Consider the following 24,085-nt stretch of genomic DNA (forward strand, 5'->3'; position numbering starts at 1 on the left):
GGTTCTCTGGCTTGCCCATTTAGTGCATCGCAGATGCGTGGGTACCTGCCTGGGTCTGCAGGGATCGAAAGTGGATCCTGCTGGGCTCGGTCAGCCCGGCAGAGTGGGACAAACACRGCTCCGCGGGCCGGCAGCACTGTGYRTGCGTCAGCGCCRCRTGAGCCGGAGCCAACGAGCCCTCGGTGCAGCCGCTCGCTGGGTCTCCGGGCCGGGCAGGGCTGGCGGGGACGTAGCACCGCACTGCCACCCGCGCCGCCCCATCCCGTTTTACTGGTATTATTTAGGATTTGCATTGTGCAGGATGCCCTGMCTCCCGTACTGCAGGCAGTGGAGGTTTAGTATACTAAATACATTCGGGCAGAAGAAGATGGTGCCAGCCTTTTCTCAGGTGTGCTCCATGCTATATTCATTTTTCTTAAGTCCTGGGAAGGCAGCTGTTTCATCCTCTCTGTGCCACAACCTTGCCCTAACCTCCAAGTATACGTATATATAAAAATATATAAAAAACCCCCAAAGAGCTGTGAATTAGTGTCAGCTTCCGAAAAAAAAATTTCATCCTTTTTAACAACAGTTCTCTGACCTGTACTGCTATATCTCCACAGAGAGTCTGCAGAATGTTCTTTTCTTTAGTTTTCATATCATCCAGGCTGTATTTTAGCAGCTCCAAAAGGTTTCCAGTGAAATTGCTTCGGTGGTTTGCCACTACGTCAACATGCCAGGACATTAGTGGCCTGTGGGAACTGGAGAGGATTGCAGGGGACATTCCTCCACGTCACCTGTGGCAGAAACGGAGCCGATGGGGCTCTGCTTGTGTTGTTTTGATATCAAAGATTTTCTATTGCACAGAATTACTGGGAAGACTTGGGGACTTGGATTCCCCAGGCTTCTGTTATTTGGGTTTTTTTGTCTGGTGGGAACTTTTTAAAAAAATGTGTCCTTTGCAGCAGGCCTGGAATTCAGCGAGGAGAAAGCTGTCAAGCTGAGAAATGCCTTTTCATCCCGTGAAATTCCACTTGGCTTTGGCTGTTTTATAATCTGTTTAAAAAAAAAAAAACATTTCCCCTTGTGCTGCTGGAGTGGCTGGAGGAAAAAAAAAAAGTCAAAGCCCGCTGACAGCGTGCCAAGCCCATGACTTCCCACAGAAGCACTCGGAGGAGCTGGGCTCAGCCCGGAGCGCGCCGCGGGGCCGGGACCTGTCCAGAGCAGCTGCAGCGGCCGGGCTCACGGGGCGAATATGGCAGATGATAACCTTGAAATAAAACGATTTGGCCATCCAGAGCAGTCCAAACTTCCAAACAGAAAAGCTCAGTAGAGAACTCTCCCTGAGTTAGGAGAGCCTTAAAGTCGGATCTTCTTCATCGTGTGCTGTATCGCTTCAGGCGGCTGAAGGCAGAGGCCGAACGTGCGATTTCGCTCCGAGGGCCGCCCGGCTGTGCGAAGGGAACAAGTCTTATGTTCCCGGCTGCCCTGCTCGTCCGCGGGCTCCCTGTGACCGCCTACAAGAGGGGCACGCTAGATAATCTGAATTTCCTTTCAGGCCAACTAACTCTCATCTCAGTTTTGGGGCCTTTCTTGTGGGCAAATGAAGAAAGCTGTTGCAAAAGCTGCTTTCCTTCCATTTGGTAGTGCTGGTGCAGGAGATATTTAAAAGTCTCTGTCCRGTGCCGGGGCTGGTTGCGGTACCCAAAGGAAACCTCCGTGGCAGCGGGGAGGAGGTGTGCTGGGGTCAGCATGTTATATAGCTGTTTTTCCAGGATCTGATTGAATTAGAGCTTGTGCGAACTCTATCAGTCCTGCCGCGCAGATAAAGGCCTGTTTATTTTTCATCAGCCCTTTGCTGAAATAAAACGRTTTCTGATAATGCCCAAGTAATTCTTTTTATTGACATTCAGAAGGCTGATACGGAAATAAAAAACAGAGAGCTCTTTCAATGGAGATTAAGATCGCTCGGGAACACGGCAGCCTTCTGACATGAAGTATTGTCGCGGCTTCTGCCGCGTGCCGTAGTGATGAACAGGTCTGTCGGTGTTGCTGCTCTCCATTCAGCGGCAGCCACTGGCCGTGAAAGACGAGCTTATTAAAYGAGTGAATTTCCCCGAATTTAGAGAGCCGCGCAGAGCATATTTTAGAAGACATATCACAGCAAATGGAGATGCGTATCGCAAATCCGGTGCATTAATAAGAAGGAAGTAGAAGTCAGAGGGACAACCTTTATGGAAGGCAGCAGACCTGAAGTAGCCTTACTTCTCTCGGGGCTGAAGTGTCGCTTTCCGAGGGCGGTGACGGTGGCCCGTTCTGGCTGGTCTGGGTCTGGGCTTGTCCTGGTGCTGGGCAGTGGGGACTTGGGGCCGCCGCCGAACCGGAATACGTGACGTCCAGTGAAAGGCAAATCTCCGGTGCTCCCGAGCCGGGCTGAGCTGCCTTCCCTGAGCAGCGCGGACATGCGGTGTGCGCCGTGGGGCTTTGGAGGARACGTGGCCGGCCCCAAACTAGACAGGGAGGCGCTGCCGGCAGAGCGCCCCGCGGAAGGGGCAGAGCCAGGATGCGCTGGACAAGTGGTCTGGGGTGGCAAGGACCCAGCTTATCTGCTAACTGTTATTTCTTTGAGTTCAGTTCATTAAATTCTTCCTGGTATCGGTTCCCAGGCTTAATTTCAGGCTCTGTATGACCCATCCTCTCCTCTTTTGCCCTGCCTTCCTCGGTGTGCGCGAGCAGCTCATTTGCAGGACGCAGCCAGGTGATTACCTGGAGGTATTGGGGCAGAAGGGGCTCCRGAGGGAGGACTGGGCAGATGAAGGGGCTCGGAGGGGAGGGGAACAGGGGCTCAGTGACAGGCAAAATCAAAGTGCAGAGGTGGCCTCGCCGTGGCCCAGCAGGAGCTATGGGGCACGGGTGTGATTTTGTGTCAGGGTGGAATTACACAGGGGTTGGGGGGGGGTTGTTTTGAGGTTTTTGTTGCTTTTTGGAGGCTGGGGTGGAGTGGGACATTCATACCAAAGCTTGAACACGATGGGGAAGGCAATGCGATCCCAAAGGATCCTTTCCTGATCTTCTTCCAGGCCTGATTGCGGGACTGTTACTGGAAGCTGCAGGGTCTCCTCTTCGTTTCCGTGTGTTAACATACCGTGCACATCCTCAGGGTGATATGGGTGCCACTTTGCTGGATGTTTGTCATCTGTCCTTGCCGCCTGTAGTGTGTTGAAGTAATTAACCAAAAAGATCTGCCATGCATATACAATAGTGTTGGATTTTGCTGCTGCGTGTAGGATGGGATTTGCACAGCATTCGGCCGAAGCCGCGGGCTGGTGACAGCCGAGGGCAGAGCGCGGCAGYGGCGCCGGTCCCCAGGGGCGAGAGGTACTTGCCTTCCAGGCTGGAGAGGGATCGCTTCCATGGCAACCCCAACAAAGACTTGGGAGGTGGATGTATAATGAAGGGGGAGAAATGACTAACAGGCAGGCTTCAAAATACCTGCGCTCGGCARGTGTCCCCAGGGTCCCCGAGGGCTGCCCACCACGGACGCAGCCGGGACGGTGCCGGCGGTGGGTCAGCCTCCCGGCACATCCTCTGCAGGCAGAGGAGCTGGGGGCCGTTGCTTAGGAGGAACAAATTCAGGTGATTTGGGGAAGGATGCTAAATCAACTCCAGCTGCAGCCAGGGTTGGGCAGAGGGATAATCTGGGTCCAAAGTGCGGGACCTGAGAGGAAAGGGGAAGGTCTCAGGGGGTACYGTTCAAAGCGGTGGTAGGAACACTCGTTTTCAGATTTTGAACCACAGATACCTGTTTTAATCACTGCGGTGGTGGTAGAAACCTGCGGCAAGTCTTGCGGTGCTGGAGTCACACCAGGTTTTGGAGAGCAAAAACGGGGCCAGCAAGGCTCCGAAAGTGGCTGTTAAAATGGGACAAGTGTGTGTGCAAAGCCATTGAATCCATTGGGCTTGCACCTCAGCAGCTCGGAGCAGGATTGATCTTAATCTGTTTATAGGAACTGGAGAATATTTTTGGATTGTTGATGATACCTTGCGTCACAGGAATTAAATCATTAAACATTTGACAGGCGACGGTTTTCGGTTGAGCTGTAATTCTCATTAGTTCCTTCAAGATCCCCAGTCCATCGACGTGACCCGAGACGTGGCGGGGAAGGCGACTGTAAGGGAAGGCTTGATGAGAGTCCATCACAAGCAGGCTGGAGGAGAACAGGGCTTCTCCTTTGGACTCGGACCGAGAGGGTAGGGCTTTTAGAAGAAAGGCTTTCTGCTGCTTTGTGGCTATGTAAGCCAAAGCTATTTAATTTTCGTTCCTGTTCAAAGCTATTTCAGTGGGAGCCCTGTATATATTGCAAACGCCGGGCGCTCAGTCTCATTTCTGTCCTGTTCCTAAGCCCAAAGCTCTCTGCCTGCTCAGGACTCGGGCTGGAGCTACCTTCAGGCTCCCTAAGCACTACGAATTGCTTGCCTGGGCTCGAGCTATAAGGAGGTGCCAGCAGAATGCAGCCAGGCAGATTATTTATTTATGAAAATCTGCAAGAGCTGTTTGTATGGCAYGCCACTGCCTTCAAGGAAAGGAGACCAGAGCCGCGGCAGCCTCTGTTTTTGTGCCGGGCTGCAGCTGGAGAGGGGTGTTGCAGCGGCGGTGGTGCCTGYGCCGGGCAGGCTGCAGAACCGGAGCGCTGCAAGTAGCACCGCTTCATCTGCAGCCTGCTTCAGCTGTAGCATTTGCACAGGCAATTAAAACCCGTGCTTATCTTCTCAGTTCAGCGTGCGTAACAGGGATGTTTATTTCTACAGAATATTTTAATCAGTGCTTGATACAAAATCTGTCGTTCTCTCAGTTTCTGAACCAGGCACTGACTTTTCAGCTGAACCACCACGTGATGGTTTCTGCATTTTTAATGCTCCGTCACTGCCTCCAGGTGTAGTTTCAGTACGAGGAGCCATGATGAGTGAGAGAAGGAGGAAGAGAGCCAGGCTGTGGGGGGAGGTGGGAAGCTTTATGCCCTGGGTTTAAGAAACCGAACTGCATTTCTTACGGCCTTTGCAAGTAGTGTGTGCAGGTGTCTGTCCATCCCCCTTTGCCAGGTGCCACCGCTCTCCAGCTGGCCGCTTTTGCTGTGGTGTGGTGGGGTGGCACGTTTCTGCATAGACAGGGTCGATCCTGCCTGTTTTCGCGGTTGGTCCTGGCTGGTTTTGCATTAGTCCAGCTGCTTTCGTCACTGGGTCACCTGTTGCTGCTGGAGCTGTTGCACCCATACCTGTGACTTCTCAGGGCGCAGCAGCCATCCCTCCAAGCTGGCTGTTCTCTTTGTGTTTGAGGGTGACGTGTCTGGACATGGGCCAGGCCACCGCAGGGCGGTCAAGGTGGGAGCCCCTGCGAGGGGGCTGAAGGAGAAAGGGCTGGGATGTGGCAGGGAGGACAAATTTCCCGTAGCATTTAGCCTGGGGGAGTTTGGGGATCGTTTTCAGTGACTTACAAAAGAGAAATTGGATAAGTTGTTCTTGGGGTGGGGAACAGGAAGACAGAAGGATTTGGCTTGCAGGGTAAAGAGTTTGGGTGAACCTGGGGAGCCCCTCTGGAGCGCACGAGGTGGATCGCYGTTACCAGGAGGGTGTTTTTTGCACTGGAAATGCATGTCTTCGAGGTAATGTACAGTGGGAATGGGATCACAGGTCTGTGTGGCCATTCCCAAACTGAGGAAGGTCATGGCTGAGTTGAAAGCGGTGAAGGCTCCTTAAACAAAGGATTCCTGAGAAGGCAGGGCAGAGACTCACTTCTTGGGAAGAGCCGCTTCTTGGGAATTTGCCTTGCTCATGAAGTTTGTGTCACTCTGATATGAAGAGCTGAGTAAATGAACTGTATTTAAAAATACTTCCTCAATAAATGGCCTTGCAAATTAACTTTCAGGAGATGAGCTTACCTTTATCCCATCTTGACGATAATTTTAATTATGGTTAATAAAAATTCAATCTGCATTTCAAGTTTATTGTCTTACCCCATCATAGCATCATCCTTTAATAAGATTGGTGATAATACAAGCGTTTGCTGGACAAAGCAGTCTCCTAGAGATGTAGGACTGATAGGAAAGTATAACTGAGTCATTTGAAACCTTTCCTAAATGTAYTAAGCTCTGTCCTAAAATCGGTTGAAACTTCTGCTCCTTTTTTTTCTACTGGAAGGCTGTTCTGAAACCTCCGTTGGTTTCCAAATGAAATATATCCATAGGATATTTATACCCTTTGATATTGTGCCAATATCTACTTTGTTGCTTAAGTACTTCTTCTCCCTCTCTGRTGCTTGCTTGTCCATGCTATTTATAGTATGCAGTCATATCCCATCGTCATCCGTCCTTTGGCCAGTTGAACAAGCCTGCAAGTCCTCTGAGAAGACCAATTATCTTTTCCCTTGATCATCCTACTGGTCCTTTTCTGTCCTTGCTCCAGTGTCTCTCCTGGATTCAGCTGCCCAGCATAACGCATAGTATCTTAGGTGAGGTCTGACCTCGTTTAATGGTGTGCATCCTTACTGATCTTCAGTATTTTCTCTCTTTGGAGACTGCACTGTATAAATCATAGTGGGGGCTCCTGCAATGTCCTGCCCACTGGGTCAAAGGAAGCTCTAGAGCCATCGGGGGGTGACGGGCCTGGTAGGTGCCGCAGCACGTGCTGCCAGCTTTGCTCCTCGGTGCCGGGGCGGAGGAGCTGGGAGGAGAGCGGAGCGGCTGCTCGAGCAGCAGAGCCCTCCGCGCCGGCCCGCGGGGCTGCAGCCGAGTCTGGTTTCAACAGAAGGGGCAGGGCCAGTGCACACAGCAGCCAGCATGTGGGGAGGAAAAATCATGCCATCGCTTCGTTATTGATCACCCTTCATTTCCCTACGTGTAAAAGAAAGAGAATGCCATTGAGATGCAAGTGCTGTGGTACGTAGGTCTGCAAAGTGTTTGCCGACGGGGCAGACCTGAGAACGTGATAGGCCGATACAATGAACCCAGCTGTAGGCCTTCCAGCAGCCCATCAAAAACACCCCTGTTACACCACCCAAAGCACTGACGTGGTATAAGCGCATTCTGTCACTTCAGATTTGTCCAAAAGAGAGGGAAAAAAAAAAAGGCGATGGGTTAACTTTGTGCCAGCAGGCCCTTTGCTGCATCTGTCCTCTGCAGCTAGCATTAATGGCAGTGCCTCGCGTCTGGCTGATGCCGTGGAAGTGTGCTGGAGTGGCCGTAGCTGATCCAGATCCCGCTTGTGCTGCTGCCTGGCCGGGATGTAGAGAGCTGCGGTATTTAATGATCACAGAACCACAGAACCACAGTCAGAGGTCAAAAGAAAGTTTCTGGCAGCCAGCTCTGTGCTCAGCACAACCTGTACAGCCAACATCACTGAAAAATATCTCATTAAAAAAGCTACATTTGCAGTAGTTTGTGAATTTCAAAAAGAAACTCTGGCAATTGCAAGTTTTGCTGGAGAAAAAATTGTGTGTTTTATTCCTTTCAGTTAGGAGTAGTTGCTTGGTTCCTTTTCACTTCCATATAAAACTCCTGGAAATGGTATTTTTTCAAGTCAGGTGTCTTTTAACCTTCCATTATGGACTGGGATTTGCTGGGAACCTCGTTATCTTTCTGTTGCTCTTCCTCTTAGATAATTCATGGCAAAGTGTATTGGAAATGCCTTAACRTTAGCAACATGTGCACACTGCTAAGCCCCCCTGGACTCTGCCCAACTGGACCTTGAAGCTGCTGGTACTGCCAAAGATCTGCTGGTGCCGGATATTTTCCTATAGATGTTAAGGGATAGTGCAGCTCTTAAAAAACCAAGCTGGAAACACTCTCCCTGGGATTCTTTCTCTTTTTCCCTCTATCCCCTTTTTTTTTCAGTCTCCAGGAGATTTCACAATTACAGATTTCAGATACATCAGCAGGTGGCTGCATTATTCACTTCCCGGTGCAAAATTAACCTTTCGTCTGTGATAATCAGGAACAGCGTCTAGGGCTGAGAGAATTGCCAGCACCGTGAAGCTAATCTGGCAAAGTAATGGTGCTCTGGGTACTTCTAATGATGTTTGCTCCATCTTCTTCAAGCGTCGTGATGGTAATATGTGGTATAATCTGCCCTTCCTCTTCCATCGCTCTTTAACTCGTAGGAGCACAGACAGGTACCGTGTGTGCGTGCGCCTGTCTGACTGCTGCGGGAGAGGACAGACATACGGCAGTTCTTAACCAAATTCTTGCCTTCTTTCCCAGCCACAAAGCTCTGCCTCCTTCGTAGCCTAGCGAGAGCCTGTGGAAGCATTTCCGTGGGTCGGGGACTGAGTAGGATTGCAGGGAGTGTCTTTTGGGTTGGAAAGCATTTGTGGGGTAGTTCTGCTCTCCAAGGGTTTCCTTACAGTGCTTACTGTGGTGGGATCCCAAATATTTATTTCACCAGAAACACATGTACAGATACTGATATCCCCCATGTGCCAATCAGCCGAAGGGAAGAAGGACAGGGAAAGCTACTCTGAAACCAATTGCTCCATTATTCCCTATTTGGGGAGTAATTAGTAACCCACTATTTTCTGCTTATGCCCAATCCCATTGCCAGTCTCACATGCTAGGATGGAAAAGCTGCAGATGGTGCCGCAGCGTTCATTCCCTTTGCACGGAGCCGACTTTGGCCAATCACACATTTATTTCTTGGAGCCAGGTTCGTGACGTAGCAGGGACGTGCAAAGAATTTTTCAGCTGTCACTTTAGGAAGATTAGAGAAACTGAATATCAGAACTAAAGATAGGGTCATGGTCAAAATGCTTTTTCAGCCAGCTAAGATATATTCTGCTCAAGTATTTTATTTAAACTAAAGGCTTCTAGCAGTATTCAGTCTACATTTTATGATTGTTTAAATACAATGGTCTTTTTAATCACTGTTTGAGCAATTTGATTGGGCCTAACCTTTTTTGCTCTCCTTCTCTTCCTTGTCCTCTTGGCCCTTGCTTTTAATAAAGTGATGTCATTTGCGAGGAAAAGTACTGTGGAAGCTTCATATGATRAGAAACTTTAAAATTGTACATTTAAGAATTTGGCAAGGTGAGACTTGTAATGAAAAGGAATGTCTCTTATCAGACAAACTGGTCTGTTTGGAAAATGCAGGTTCACTTTTGGGAGAAAAGCATTTCTCTGGRTCTTCGAGCAGGTCTGTTGTACATGCTGGATGTGTGCTCTATCTTGAGCCCACTGATGTTTCCCTGGACGCGCTGGGAATTGGTGATGTTCCTGGGAGGCAGACTTGTATCCTATGCTATTTTTGTATGTTTTATATCACAGTTGCTCAGTGGCARTATTCAGTTTGAGTTTGGGTTAGATCCTTGTATTTTTATATTTGTTATTATGAAACTTTGTAAGCGGTACAAACAGTGGTGCCCAGTCTAATTTGGAGCAACCCAAGCARTAGGACTCCAGCTGTCTCCTCGAGAGGTTGCAGCTACACAACAAGCTTCGCCTCAAGACATGTTTCTGGTCTGAAAAAGCAGTCAAAGACAAAAATCTCCTGGTAGAARAAGTTGAAAAATCAAGCTAGTTTTTAAGGTTGTAGGCAGAAGCTTCCTCACGTCTGTAACTTTGCCTTCACATTTGCAGGGTTGAAGAATTTCTGTGCAAGAAAGAGTTTCGCTTGCATTGATATTGATACTAAAGATCGATAATAGATAAGTATAATGTAGAGTACATAACAGTAGGAGCTGAGATTTCTGATTTCCTCCTCTGCTTTTCAGTACTAAACTGATTCCTGTTTCTTGTTCCGGTTCRTCTGGAGAGCAGCAGGCCTTTCAAGCCTTCCAACATCTTACTGATTTATTTTTTTAACAAAAATTACATGGATTAAAAGTTGATAGATTCAAAATGATGTAACGATCGCTTTGTGTAGCAGTGTCGCAGTGCCATAGCGACACTGCCAGCTCCAGGGTCCTACCCTARGTTATGGCAGCCCCGAGGATGCTTTCAGTTTAATTGCAGTAATGGCACTTTTGTTTCCTTTGCCAGCTGGTGATGGAGTTTTGTGGCGCTGGCTCCGTCACCGACCTGATCAAGAACACGAAAGGGAACACTTTGAAGGAGGAGTGGATCGCCTACATCTGCAGAGAGATTTTACGGGTATGCGGCCAGAGCGAGCTAAATGTCCTGCATCGTCTGACTCTTGGACTCGATGCTCAGAGAACACGTAAAGCCTCTGAGATGGCTCTTGYGGCTTTATGGCTGCTGCACTGCCATAGTCTAGAGCTGCTTCGGTGCCTGTGGGCATGAATGATTCATGTGCGTGTATGATGCATAATAAATAAGCACCATTTAATGCCCTTTAGCTCCGTTAGTTCCCTGACTTTTAACCCCCTTTTTCCTTCAACAAAAATATAATYCCCTTTAATATTAATAGGGCAAGGATTTATGCACATTAGAATTAAGTTTTCAATTAGCAGAAAGGTGAGAGCTAATAAAGTCTGTGGAAAGAATCTTCATGATGAAAACATCCCCCATGTTTTCTCAAATCCACATGTCTCTGGCTTTAATGAGGATGCTGCAGCTTTTATACCCACAAGATACAGCTTTGACTGGAATGGCTTAAAATGGGCCGGGCCAGTTTCACATACTGGCACCTGCAGCAAAGGTTTGCTCGCGTTTTGTGCAAATGAGGTCAGATTATGCGATCCTAATGGTTCCCCTGACATTAAAATCTATCACTCCACGAACATCAGTTGTATGGACGTTTCAGTGTCAGGAAACCACACTTGCACAGGCTCTTTTTAAACATATGAACTCTCCAAGCCTCTCTCTTAAAATAGTCCTTGTCGGGGAGTCAGAAGGCGACCGCGGAGCTGTGTCCAGGGCCGCCGTCCCCTGCGGCCGCCCCTCGGGGCAGTTGTTTGGCGGCTGGCGGACCGACGACCCACGGAGGCAAAAGCCTCTGTACTGTTTCAGAAGTTGGGGCACCTCTTGTAATTCTGAAACAGTATACTTGACCCTGCGCTGCTGCAGGATTTGCTGAAATTCAGTGAAATTTTTGCTTTGCCTTCAGTGCCCAAAGGATCAAAGAGCCTCTAACCGGGTATAATGTTGGTAAAARTTGAGTGCAGCAGGGCTCCAGTACATAGCTTATTTCATGGTGGTGTCCCAAGGTAACAAGCATAATGTGATTAATAACTATCAGCAGTGATACCGAAAATGATTTTCTTCCTAAAATGTGAATGTTTAATATGAAATGTAAACCTAATGCAAAATTAGTTTTTAAAGTAATCTATATTTTAAGTAATCTATGTTTTACTACGCTGGCAATATAGGTTGATGTTACTTTGAAACTGAAATAATAAATGAATGAAATAAAAACGTAGGTTGCAAAAAGAAATTAATGAGCTAATAAAAAAGCGCAACAGAAAAGCTAGTTTACCTTTAGCCTCCAAGACAAGATTTTAATTTGAGCGATATCTCTATTAGGGATATGTGCAAGTTATAGTATTTGTATTTGCATGGTAGCTTTTTTATTGCAAGCTTGTTAATGTATTGGAGTCCCATTTATTGGACCAATATGAAAAGAGAATTGGTTTTTCAGTTTCTGGATGATGGAAACACAGAAAGGAGACAAAAACATTCTATTATTTCTGCCGCACAAATGGCTCCCTAAAGGCAAAAATGCACATGGAGAAAGAAAATGTCTAGAGGTGCTGAGGAATTTGAGTTAATATGGGTTCCTGCCGAAACTGAAAGGTTGGTCTTAATCCCTATAGAATTGACAGTTCTTTTCTCTCGGTGTAGAGAGCACCCACTGCTGCACACATAGCCAGTAAGTGGGTGTTTCACTTGCCAGGTATGTCCTCCCAGCGTGTAACATAGGACAGTATTTTGAACACATGATAAACAAAAGTGTTCTCAAGTGCTTAACTCCGACTGTGAATCTTTCATTTCTGGAGCATAATTGGTTGAAGAGGAATGTCAGAAAATAACATGCTTTGAACTTGTATTCCTCTAACCTTTCTCTGAATTCTCTAGGGTTTGAGTCATCTACACCAGCACAAAGTAATTCATCGAGACATCAAGGGACAGAATGTATTGCTGACGGAAAATGCAGAAGTTAAACTAGGTAAGAGTGGGTTAGAGCTCTTGGAAATAGCAAGTAGGCTGGCTGGAGAGAAGAAACAAAATTGGTAGAGGCTGTGTAAATGACTTGGCGAATGGGGATGGATACAAAGAGCTACTGTGCGTTTTTCTTTGTGCCAGCCTCAATAATACGACCTTGGGTTTTGACCAAGTGTCATGCAATAAACAGTCAGTGATTGATGATCAGGTTCTGCAGGCAAAGATGTACTTGCAGCAGTGCTTTGGACAGATAGTTTGGGTAGCTCTGCTCTCAGATATGGGTTGCATAGTCATGACCATTTTTTCATGCCTCAGGTTGAAAATTTGAATCTGTGCACCCCCAAATAATAACAAAGCCTGTTTCCCCACGGCTTCATAGTGGTGTCCTGAAGGATCATAATTCCTTCAGTTTAGTCTGATACAATCCAGATTTGTTTTCCAAGCYAACCTGTAGGAGGGAACTTCATTTGCAAGAACTGCTCTGGATTTCATATGCAGTGCTAATCACTCTTTGTAAGACCAGTCATCTACATGAAGATCGGATGGAAGACAGTAGATGAGCACAGATGATGTGCTGACATCCTCAATTGTCCAGCACCTATGTTATTAAAGCTGTCTTCATGCATTTTAATTTATGCCRGTGATGAAAGATCCCTTTCACTGGTAAAGTGAGGTGGAAGCCTTGTTTTACCATGTCTCTCTCTCTCTTTACAGCAGAATAAAAAGCCAGCTTAACAGATGGCACCACCAGCTCGTTTCGCTTTGTGCTGGTGAAGATTCCCCTCCAAGGGGAAATTCTCCAGGGCAAATCTCCAACCATTATGTTGTGCAAAGTGAACTTAGTGGACCATGGAGTATTTTCTCATTGATTTGATTTCATCAGTTTTTGCTTCATTTTGCAGCTCTGTGCTTGACATTTTTCTATGGGCCTTTGTCYTTAGCCCTTAGTTCCTTAAGTCTTTTGCATTTATGCCATTTCCCACAAGAATTTAGGTAGAAAAATGAGGCTTCTATAAATATTTGGCAGGCTTTAATTCAAATGAGAAAACATAGAACAAAGGTTGCTGCTTATTCATGTTTCTAACCCTGTTTCTCATTAGTATGAGGAGCTGTGATTTCTTCTCATTGCCTCCTGGCAAAGAGGAAAAGGCACAAGGTTTCTTACAAAACCTAGAAATCGGATGATCAGATTCATCCTTGATTGACCTCTGTTGGTCTCAGCAGAGATCAAAAAAGAATGTCTGGCTCGGAGTTTCTCTCTCGGCTATGCAGAGAAGTTGGTCTGAATGAACTTAATATCATTTTAATGTTTTACGTTCAGCAGAAAACTTTTGCTCAGGTTTGTCTCTGACCTTGCGATGTCCTGTTGTTTTTCTGATCCATAGTGGATTTTGGCGTCAGTGCCCAGCTGGACAGAACAGTAGGCAGAAGAAATACCTTCATTGGGACTCCTTACTGGATGGCCCCTGAGGTCATTGCTTGCGATGAAAATCCTGATGCCACTTACGACTTTAAGGTATGGACAAGCATATTCCTRCTCGTTTATACATCAGTACAGATGTGATCTTTGCAAAGTCTAAAACACTCACTAACATGGTAGTCAAAGAATTGAGGCAGCCAAGAGACTCAGAAAAGGTTTTCTCTWTGTGCTGATTAACTTATCTGTGCTTGAAATTAGAGTTGCGATCATAAACGTATGAAGAGGGTGCTTGGTATGATCTCGTGTTTTATGTCCCAATAACATAAACGTGAGCAGTGAGCGCTCAGGAATTTAGTATATGCTTGCAGCTTTGCAAAATATGTCAAGAAGCAGTGTGTTCTTCTCTTGCTTTCTGGCAGTTAGATTTTGAGATGTGAATTCAGGTCCATCGTGAATCTTTGTTGTGCTCGTCACGTTTCAAAAGTTACTGTGAAGGAGTCTTTCTCTGTGCTGAGAAAGGTGTCAGACTGAGGCTTCCTACCTGCTATCCTGCTTTTGAGTGATYGATGTTTAAATACTACAGTCAAACATGCTATATTTGCTGTATTTGTTCTGGAGAAAAGTCAGGTCAGGTTTAGAAAGGGCAAAATCACATCTTTTGGCCTGCAGGCTGGTATTCACACAGAGATCTGAAGGTCGCCACACAGTCAGACTTTTGGGGGTCTGACCTACTTTTCACACATCTCTGTTGCCTTTTTAAAGTTTATTTTTGGATCAATGGCAGCACAACGTTGCTACTGATTCATAATGTGGCACTGAGGCCTGTGCCACATACAGGTCACTAGCAGGGTCATATTTCCCACCTGCCTGTTCAAGCTACAGTGAGTTCTGACATTTAAAGCAAGGCCAGCTTAATGTATTTTATCTCTGATTCTGCCTTACTGCTAGTTTCTGGACACACATCTGTAGAAGTGTCCCTTGGCTGTGGTGCCTTGCTGTTTGAAGTGTCTAGAACTTGAATTTCTAGCTCCRAACTCCCTAAGGTCCATTCAGCATTTCCAGAGCCCAGAGCAAGAGGCTAAAGCATAGGTTTTTCAGGGAGAAGTTGAGACATACGGAAAGCTTTTTGTGCCTCTATTTATGCACGTGCTGAGAGGTCGCTTTACAAAGTAATGTTTAAAAAGGATTTTTGGACCCTTTGGTGTGAGGCCAGGTAGCTGATTTTTAACAGTAGGACATTACAAGATAATACTGCAACAACACACCATTGTGGTATGATTTGGGGTGTAATTACAAGTCTCTCAAAGCATTTTTTAAGAGATGAAGGATTTTAAAACAACTAAAAGATGTTTTACTATTTCAGTTATTTAAGTGTATCAGTCAGCTTTTGAACTGATCATTTTCCCGAGAGCAGCTATGCACTGTGAGTTCATCCTCGAGGTTACAGAAATTGTTAATGATAAGGACATGCAGAAATAGTTTAATCTGCAATTATTCAATTCCCTTTGATTGACCAATTACAACAGGCATTTCCTTAACTCTGCTGGTTACTCTGTTTTATAGCAGGGCTAAAGCCCACACTAGCTGCTCTCGTCATGTCTCTGCTGACAGCCCTCTCACTCTGGCTGTGCAATGCTCTAATTAATCGCAGCGCTCCTTTATTTTGCGCACTGTTGTTAGGCTACCGTTTATTAGACACATCGGAGCAGATTTAACAACTCGGTGGGCTCCTTAACCTGATAGCTGGTCTTGCATTGCATTGTGTGTACAAGTGATACATGTGCAACACGAGCTGAGGAGCTCGGTGAGGGGTAGCAGCTCCACGGGGCAGATTTCACCGGCTGCAGCTCACGGTGCGGAGCCAGGTTCGCCTCGGCCGGGACTCCCCCTCCGCAGAGCCGCCGTGCAGCCAGCCTTGTAGGCAGCAATATTCGGAGACCCGGCTCCCACGCCACGGGAGCTGCCAAGAACRGAGGCTGCGGCGAGGCTGAGCCGTGCTGGCACCTTCTCCCGCTGCCCTCGCGGACCCATCCCGACTGCGGTGCTTCTCAGCTGCTCAGCATCCCCTCATCTGCGCTCTGGCTTGGAAAGTCAGCTGAATTTGTAAAGGTTGTAAAAATAAGTAGTTCAATTGTGTGTGTGATTGTTTCGCCCTGAAATGTTTTCTGGCTTGTTGGTACTAGATAGATCCCGTGTTAGTTTTCATGATCCAGAAACACTCTGGATAGGTTTCTTGCCCTTAAGGCAGTCGGCCATGGGAAGGAGAACCTGAAATCTTCCCCTTCAGAGAGGACGCGCATGTCATTTTTTCTTCCTTTARAAAAAAATAAGGCTTATATCTTCATAGGCAACTTTTTACCCTCAGAAATCCCTGAGGTTTCTCTCTTTGCAGAATAAGTAGGGCACTTAATATGCAGTTGACTGATGAACACATGCTGGGATCAGAATCCCTCTGTTGTCCCCAAGGACCAGCATTCATTGCGGGCTGGACACTTTGGTCTCTGAAGTTGGCACTGACAGTCTTCCCTTGACGGCGGATAAGAAACCAGCCTGATTGCTGCAGACACACTTAGCGCAGGGTTGTGGAGCTCGTGGTGACGTGGGAGCCACTGGACATAGCCCGTACCCAGGGTCGCACCCCTGCACCTGACGCTCTTGCTTTGAAGTGGGGAAAAAATGCAAATGACAGTTTTGTTAAAAGGATGCAAATCAGATTCTCTCAAGGTTTAGCCAACTGGCTTAAAATAATGAATACAATAGATGAGAATTGTAGGGTAAAAAAAAGAAATCCTCGCAGGCTTRATCTACTAGACAAAAAGCCTCTGATCTCACTGTTTTCTTAGCCAGAAAGAGATGCCTGTGTAATCTATGGAAGGATGCAATAAATACCTCCTCACAAAAATAAACCACTTTTAAAAAGAACAAATAGAAACCCCACATTGTTGAGGTCATTTGTTGGTTTTTCCCCCAGACATTCCTCCGCTTTTCTTTAGAGATATCTTGTCAATAAGCTTAGAATCAAAAGAAAAAAAAGAGCTTGCTTCCCTTACCAAGTCAGGACAATTCAAGTGTATTAGCACAGCTTCTTTTTGCTGGGTGGACTGAAAAGCTTTTCTGACTCCAAAAGAAATTTGAATTCCAGATCGGTATAAAATGTGTGCTTCCTGCTGAGTTGTCTGCTTTCTCTAGGAGACCTGTGGAGGTGATAATCCTTTCTATATTGCTCTGGTTTAAGATCACTTGGCATCTTGCATATAATACTAGGCACCTTAATATGGAAAGACATACTAGGAATTTGGAAGGAGTTCAGTGGCAACCAAAAGAGAAGGGGTCATGCACACTGAATCATGTGGAAAGACTGAGATAATTAAGTAGGCAGCATAAATCCCAGTTGAACAGAAACAAAAGTTGGATATAACTGTCTTGTAAAAAGGCTGTAAATAAGATTTGAGAGAGAATTTTTAGGAAGGTATAAAGAGGTGTAACAAGGTCTACTTAGGACAGTGTTCTTCAGCAGGCTAAAGCGAGGGGAGTGTGTTGAAACTGAAAATCAAATTGTCTTTCTTGGAGGCTGTATGTGAGAAGGGGCCTCTGGAGGTAGCTCCTTCTGGGTTTGGTGCCTCTCACTAGCTCCAAACCTCCACCCCACTGCTCTGTGCTGCAGGAGGTGACAGAAGACCTAGTGCCTTCTCTGAGACTGCTGCCCTGCAAAAAGCCAAGCAGAGAGAGAAACAACATTTCTTGGAGAGAGGAACAGCATTTCTTTGGTTTACTCATTCAGTGGTAGGTTTAGAGGCTTGAAGCAGTTTGGAAGGGGCAACTCTTGAAATGGAGAGAAGAAACCTGAAGAGGGACTTTGCGAACATGGCAGAAAGCAGGCCAAAAGGGAGAACAAAATGTGGAAACTGGAGATACCACGAGGAAGAGTGGAAGGCAGAATGGGTCTCTTCCAGTCTGAGATGTACCTGTTTACAATGTTTTCTAATTTTTCAGTGTGCAGGTAACCAGAATTTAGCCAGTCTTTCTTTAAGAGACCTCTTCGAAGTGCTCCCACACAACTTCCAGCAAATTGTAGTAGCTACATAGCGTCCAGCTTGTTCTGGTCCCCTGTGTGACTACAGCTTCTGCTCTTGCCYGTTACTGTTCTCCCATCATGGACAGGTTTTGTTCTGATGTTGCTGAGTAAGTCCTCTTATTCACCTTTAGCATCAGACTGACCAGGACTTCAGTCTAAAGGCTTTTGCACTGAGCTCCCAGAGAAGTCTGACGTTGTGGCCTTGCTGGAAAGAGCCAAGCAGAAGTGGTCAGTCAGATTTGTTGTGTTTCAGGGGAAGGTTTGTGATGCTTACAGTGGCTGCTGCGACAAGTGGTTTTCCAGTGATGAAGGGAGGAAGTTGTCCAAACTGACTCCAGAGAAGCTGATGGATGGACAAGGCCTGGGGGTAAAGCTCTCTCCGAGAGACTCTTGCCTGGAGTGCAGTCTTGTCCTCGCAGTCTGCAGCAGGGCAGAGCACGCGGGAGGAAGAAAGCTCTTTGCCTGTGTGCTAGCTGACTGCAGGGTGCCAGCTGGCAGCGCCCCAGCCTGARATGGGTCGGAGACTGCACTTCAGAAGAAGGCACCAAAATTAGTCTGGGTTCTGTTCTCAATGCATTGGGTACTGAGTTATGAATCATTAGGCAGCCCTATACATGGTGTCCAGAATAATGAATTAGCCACCTTCTGCCAAAAAACAAGATGCAGCAATGCCATTAAGGAAGGTTCTCGTTTTCTCTCTGCCAGGCACATACTGTCTCTTCCTCCTCTTCTGTCTGTAAGAACTGAACCATCCTCTGAGATTCATTAATGGATCTAGAGGTTTAACCATAGCACATCTGTGATTTCTGTATGGCCTCGCGAGCAGGCACTGGGAGTAGAACCCGCCAGTGCTTTCTGGCAGATAGCTGGGGATATAAATGTTCCTATTTGCAAGTGAGAAAATAGGAGGAAAAGTGATGTAGCTATGAAATCAAAAGACTTTTCCAAAGTATGCTTTCTTGGTGCTTTGATCATTCAGGAGACTCAAATAACCTCTGCTGAGAACCATGTGGGCTGAGGAAGGCTTGGGAACAGAGTAAATGAAAGTGTGCCTGTTTCTCCTCCCACTGGAGAAACACTGCTTTTCTAGCTTCCATTTAATGAGCAGTGCATAATTCAAGAGAGTCCTGAGGTGTCTCAAGATACTTCATATTTTTAATCTATTCCAGGCAACCTGTTTTCTGTGAAAACTGTATCAAATCCATTTTTATATCTTCCAGTTTTAAGCAGGGAGCTTGCAGCTATCAGTTCACCATCCAAATTGGTACTGTGGGCTATATTCACCCTCAGGAGCCAGGACATAGATACTTGGATCCTGTGGGGGAGAATTAAAGTCARGACATTGTACTTGTTCTCATAGCTGAACAATCTGGTCAAAGATATGAAACTCTGAGTTTGAATCTTGTTTCTGACAAAAAGCCCATGAAGGTAGTTTTGGTTTCTGTACAACAGGCTGCGTTTCAGCTCAACGTCTTGAGAAGAGAGAGGAAGTCATGGTCAGTAAGAACAAAATTTCATCTCACCTATATACATTTCCGAGACAAGGAGTCACCATGGCATTTTGCCAGCTGCAGTCYGGGCAAAAGACCAAGGAGCAAGTGGGCACATCCAGATGAACAAGCAAGGTGCTCTGAGAAGGCCCTTTTGCTTTGGAGGGACCRTTTCTCTCCTCATGAAGTCCTCTACAATCTCACCTCTTGTGTGCCACGTGACTTTTGTTGCCCACCATCGCTGCCCCATGGCCTCATATGCTGCCTTAGCCCTCAGAGCGGCTGTTTTGTGAGGATGTAACGGTGCAACAACTAGTTCTGTTGACAGAACAGCCCACGTCAGACATCCCTGCAGACATTTCTCTTTGATACATACCCCASGTTTTAGGACTGCTGCTGTGCTTTCCTGTAGACTCATTGCCTTCAGACTCATGCTGCCTCCCYACCCCTTATCCTTGTGCAGTTCAACACATGAAGCCTCTCCGGTTGGATCAGGAAAAATGGAGAAATTTTGTTCCTGAAGGAAGAAGGTGCATGTCTTCCTTCCCTGGGCATCCTTCAGGAAAGAGGAGGGAGGGTGGTGAGGCAGAACCTCTTGTGGCCAAGGATCAGAAGGCACAAAATACGTGACCAGCCTACTTCACTGAAGGTTGTGATTATTTTTGACCTGTTATATCATTAATGATGTTACACAGGAGACCAGGATAAAGATTTTGTGCCAAACTAGAATAAAAGACACTGAGCCAAGTACTCCTACACTGCTTCATAGAAAAGTTTTGCCACTAGTTCKCTATTGTCATTAGTAAAAACAGCAGCACTCTAGTACACACAGCCCAGGAACTTKAGTCATTTTGGGGCTGGTACCAGACTTCATACAGGCCTCGTCTCCCCTCCTCCCTCTTTCCTGTTTTCCCCATCCATGGAGCAGGATGGGAGGTTGTTGCTAGCTCATGCGGGAGTTAAGGATTTGCTCATAAATGCCCATGACTCATTTAGATACAACAGCCATCAATCAATAAGGGCACGCTGTGACCTTCAGGATGTCAGCCYGTAGGCAGCGTCCCCACCAGGGCTAATGACAGCATTGCCTAGGCGAGGTGGCTGCAGAGCTTGGCTGTCTATCACAAGAGCAACAGATCCACCAAAAATGTTTTGAAATAAACCTCTGAATAAAAAGTGGGGTTGGGAAGGCAGGAGAGAGGGCCAAGGGGAAGGACAGGTATGGGAGAGACGTTTCTCAGTGCGAGAAGAATCATTTCCATGGGGGAATTGCTCTGTGCCAGCCAGAGAGGAATGTGCTCGGATATTCGTGTGAGCCCATCAAGGCCTGTTGACTTCTGTTTTGCTACACGGGTGGAGCCGAGCGTCCACGCGTTGGCCTGCCCAGCCGTGCTCTGGTGCTGCTGCATGTCAGTGCTCCAGGAGGCCCTGGTGTAGCCCGGAGAGGCTGCAGAAATCGTCCAGGTGGAGGTGGTGGTGGCTGCATCACTCTTGCACTCGAAGGGTTTATTCATTTGATGTTGAGAGAGTATCTTAATGGATTACAGGATTTTGGCTTCATATTTCTCTGGTGGCAATGTTTTTTTCAGACTCAAAAAAAAAAAAAAAAAAGAAGATGACAACCCAGCTCAGAAGAGGGGGGAAAGCCTCCTCTAAAGTCCTAACAAATGGGAAGACCATAAAAGAAGAGCTYCTAAGCTGTGAGCATGGGAACTGGCAGAGACAACAGAGAGCAGGCTCACAGGACTGACCCCCCTGTGCTGGGGAGAGCCATGCTTTCCCTCCTCGCGCAGGCGACCCGCTGTCGTGACGAGGTGCTGCTGCTCATGTGCTTCCCTCTGCTTTGTTTTACAGAGTGACTTGTGGTCTTTGGGGATAACGGCTATAGAGATGGCAGAAGGCGCTCCCCGTAAGTACATGTATTGCTCTGTTTTAATTAACATTTGAATTGTAATTTGCTGGGATTTGCTCAGCATCAGCCGGCACTCGGTTCTGTACAAGAAACATCATACAAAGGGTTCCCAGACCCCTCCGGTCTGAGGGAAGTGGAGGGGCGTCAGACAAGTGGCATGGAAAAGCTGAGTCAGCACGGCCCAGGGAATAGGAGCTGGACGGTGAGTGAAGGCACCCAAACCACTGTTTGACTTCTGGCAAGTCAGTTAAGTGCTCTGTGACTCAGTTCCCTCAAATAAAATTGAGATAAGATATGGGTGAAAGAATGGAAGCCGTTAAAACACTGCTCCTAAGCAGTAGCATTTCAGTGACCTCCCAGGTGACACAAGTATCAGCACGCTGGATGTAGCTGGCACATCTACATAGTTCATACTGCCGTATTTTTTGAAGAGTATGCTGGGACCTTTCTTGTGTAGCAGTAAATATAAGTAAATAAAGCTGAGCCTAGTGGCACGTGGTATAGCTGTAACATGCTTCAGGTCAGTTCCCATCAGCACCYGGTGGTATGCTGGACATGCACAGCAGTAGGGGCACCAGCTTCCAAGCTGACCCCTGCAGCTGATCCAGAACGGTGCTGGGGGCAGACATGCTGTTTTGGTGGGAGAAATGAGCTCTCAGCTATGCTCCGGGCCACCTCCAGCCTATGCCAACTGGTTGAAAGCATCTGTAGGGTAATGTCCATAAAAATCCTCCTGTCCTGTGGGTTTTTCAACTTCAGAGAAAACTTGGGTCCTCCCCTGTTGTTCCTGTAGCCTGCCTTTAGGAAGCACGTGGGGTCTGGTACACTTTCTGCTGTGTTTAATGCCTCTTATTGCAACTTTCAGCTCTCTGCGACATGCATCCCATGAGAGCCCTGTTCCTCATCCCCCGCAACCCAGCCCCAAGATTGAAATCAAAGAAGTGGTGAGTCTCTTTCTCAGTCTTCAACTGCTGTAAAACATTTCTGAAGCAACTTGTTTTTGTAGCCCGAATGCGCTGGGAGTTTTTTTGTTTACATTTTTACAGCTTCAGGGGCCCATGAAAGTGTCCAGCATACGGTGAGTGCAGGTTTGGGCCTTGATCTCCTATAGAGAGTCATTTTGATGTGCACAAGTCACACACTGTGGGATGACCAGACTGCTAGGTAGGCAGCGAGAGAAATACTCTCTGACATTGCCATTTCGCAGWGCAGAGTTGGCTTTTCCAGGGCGGTTCATGCAGCCTGAAACCACATGACACTTTGCTTGGCTCCCATTTCTTTCCAGTGAGGTTCCGTTTTCGAGTGGAAACATGTATGCATGCCAAAAAAGGATAGTTTATCTTGAAGGCCCAGGAATGCAGAGATTTGTACTTAGTTTGGGCTTTATTTTAAAATTTTGAAGGAAAAAATACATCACTGTTTTGAAAAAAAAAAAAAGCAGGGTATGCCAATAAAAACCCTTAGGAAAAAATATTTCTAAAACCCAGCAGATGTTGTTTTGTTACTGTATGTTCTGTACTGATGGAGCAGGAGTCCTTAAAAACACTCGTCTTTGGTTGGTGCTGTTTGCCTGCCCCAGGTTCAGCAGTGATTTTGTCAGGAAAGATCTGCCAGATGTTAGAGAGACAATACTGCTACTTAGTCCCAAATAGGCTGAGTTCATGGAGGTAGAAAGTACTGCCTTACTGCATGAAATTACATTTATTATCTTTATGAAGACACAAAAAAGGGAGCAGAGTAATCGGTAGGGATTGGAAATGCTTGGTGCCAAAGCTGCAGGTATTTAGTTGCTGGGAGAAGAGAGGAGTGAGGGGCTTGGAGGCGTTTGCATCTGCTGCCTGGTGTTGGGGTTTTAGGGCCAGCCCCCTTGAAACTCTCCCAGGCTTTGACAACAGATATCTTAATTTTGTTGCCCTGATCATCAGCTGGTTTGGTACAAAACCAATATGAGATGACTCTTTCCCTACTAGCTCTCCCAGAGAGAATTAAAGATGTTCTCTAAATAGTGTCCTTGCACAGCCTTTTTTAGGATACCATTAGTCAGATAGCTCAGAAAATAGTTTGGACACTTGTTTTCTGCCAGATCACCAGTTTCCTACTTCATTATGCTCTGTTACAGCACAAAATGGATTGTAAGATGATGGAGTTTATTTTTCATACAACTGTGTTGTTTATTCAGCAAAGATTTTCTCAGCCTCCAGAGGGGAGGGCAGCTGAAAAAAGCAGCTTTAGTTTTGAACAAAGACATTTTCCCCATCTCTTAAAGGTGAAAACATAACTGGGGTGAAAGTTGTAATTTATTCCCTGCTCTAATAAGTGCCTTAGATATTGTCATCTGTTCTGCACAGCCACAGTATCGCTTGACCCTCATACGGCAGGTGGCTGTACCAGATTTGCATGTCTTAAGCTTTGCTTTTCTAGTGAGAAGAATGTGATGGTGGTACAGCAGCCCCAAGCAGACCTGAGGCATTTGCTGTTTGAATTTGCACTAGGCCTTGCTTATCTCCCCTTTTTCCAGTGGCCTGCACCCTGACCCCAACTCCACATCGCAACTGTCCAGAATTCGGGGCGTTTGAAATCTGCGTCTCAATCCCGGTTCCACCGAACTTGAACAAATTACTACTTTTATGAAATCGCCGTGCTGGTTTGCTGACATTTTCTCTTCTTCGCATTGCTGACCCTGCTCATATCTTTCCTTGCAAAGGGGGATTGGGTGGCTTATGGGACTTGTAATCGGCTGCAGAGCCTTTCATTGCTGGGCCGTCTGTTCAGGTTCAGCCAGGGTCCATAGCGGCCCAAATCCTCTTGGTTATAAACTGTGGCAGTGATATCTGTCCAGGCCGGGTGGTTCTGTGCATCTGTCTTGGCACTGCCCCAGGGATGAGGTTTGAGCAGAGGGGACGGGGCGCCGTGCCCAGGACGTGCTCTGCATCTGCGTGGGGGAAAGATGCAAGGTGCAAGTGAGGTGCAGGGTGACGCACAGAGGGGACAGTGCTCCTGCATTTACCGAACCCCCTGTCTTTAATGGTGGGCAGGCTGCAGTGGAAGCTAAAGCATTGCGCCTGGGGAATGGGCTTCAGTAGCATAAATTGTTGGCTCTGG

The 24,085-nt window shown here is 46.8% G+C and overlaps 1 protein-coding gene across 3 annotated transcripts in view; it reads left to right on the forward strand.

Moving 5' to 3' along the window:
• Window positions 1–24,085, forward strand: part of TNIK (TRAF2 and NCK interacting kinase) — a 171,207-nt gene that overhangs the window by 85,300 nt on the left and 61,822 nt on the right. For all 3 annotated transcript variants that reach the window (XM_026060818.1, XM_026060826.1, XM_026060835.1), the window contains exons 4-8: window positions 10,005–10,115; window positions 12,000–12,090; window positions 13,472–13,602; window positions 20,926–20,980; window positions 21,849–21,927. In XM_026060818.1, coding sequence (XP_025916603.1) covers window positions 10,005–10,115; window positions 12,000–12,090; window positions 13,472–13,602; window positions 20,926–20,980; window positions 21,849–21,927 — 467 coding nt within the window. The remainder of the gene's footprint in view (window positions 1–10,004; window positions 10,116–11,999; window positions 12,091–13,471; window positions 13,603–20,925; window positions 20,981–21,848; window positions 21,928–24,085) is intronic.

The sequence above is a fragment of the Apteryx rowi genome, unplaced genomic scaffold (genome assembly GCF_003343035.1).
Source record: "Apteryx rowi isolate R43461 unplaced genomic scaffold, aptRow1 scaffold_10, whole genome shotgun sequence".
Taxonomy (NCBI): domain Eukaryota; kingdom Metazoa; phylum Chordata; class Aves; order Apterygiformes; family Apterygidae; genus Apteryx; species Apteryx rowi.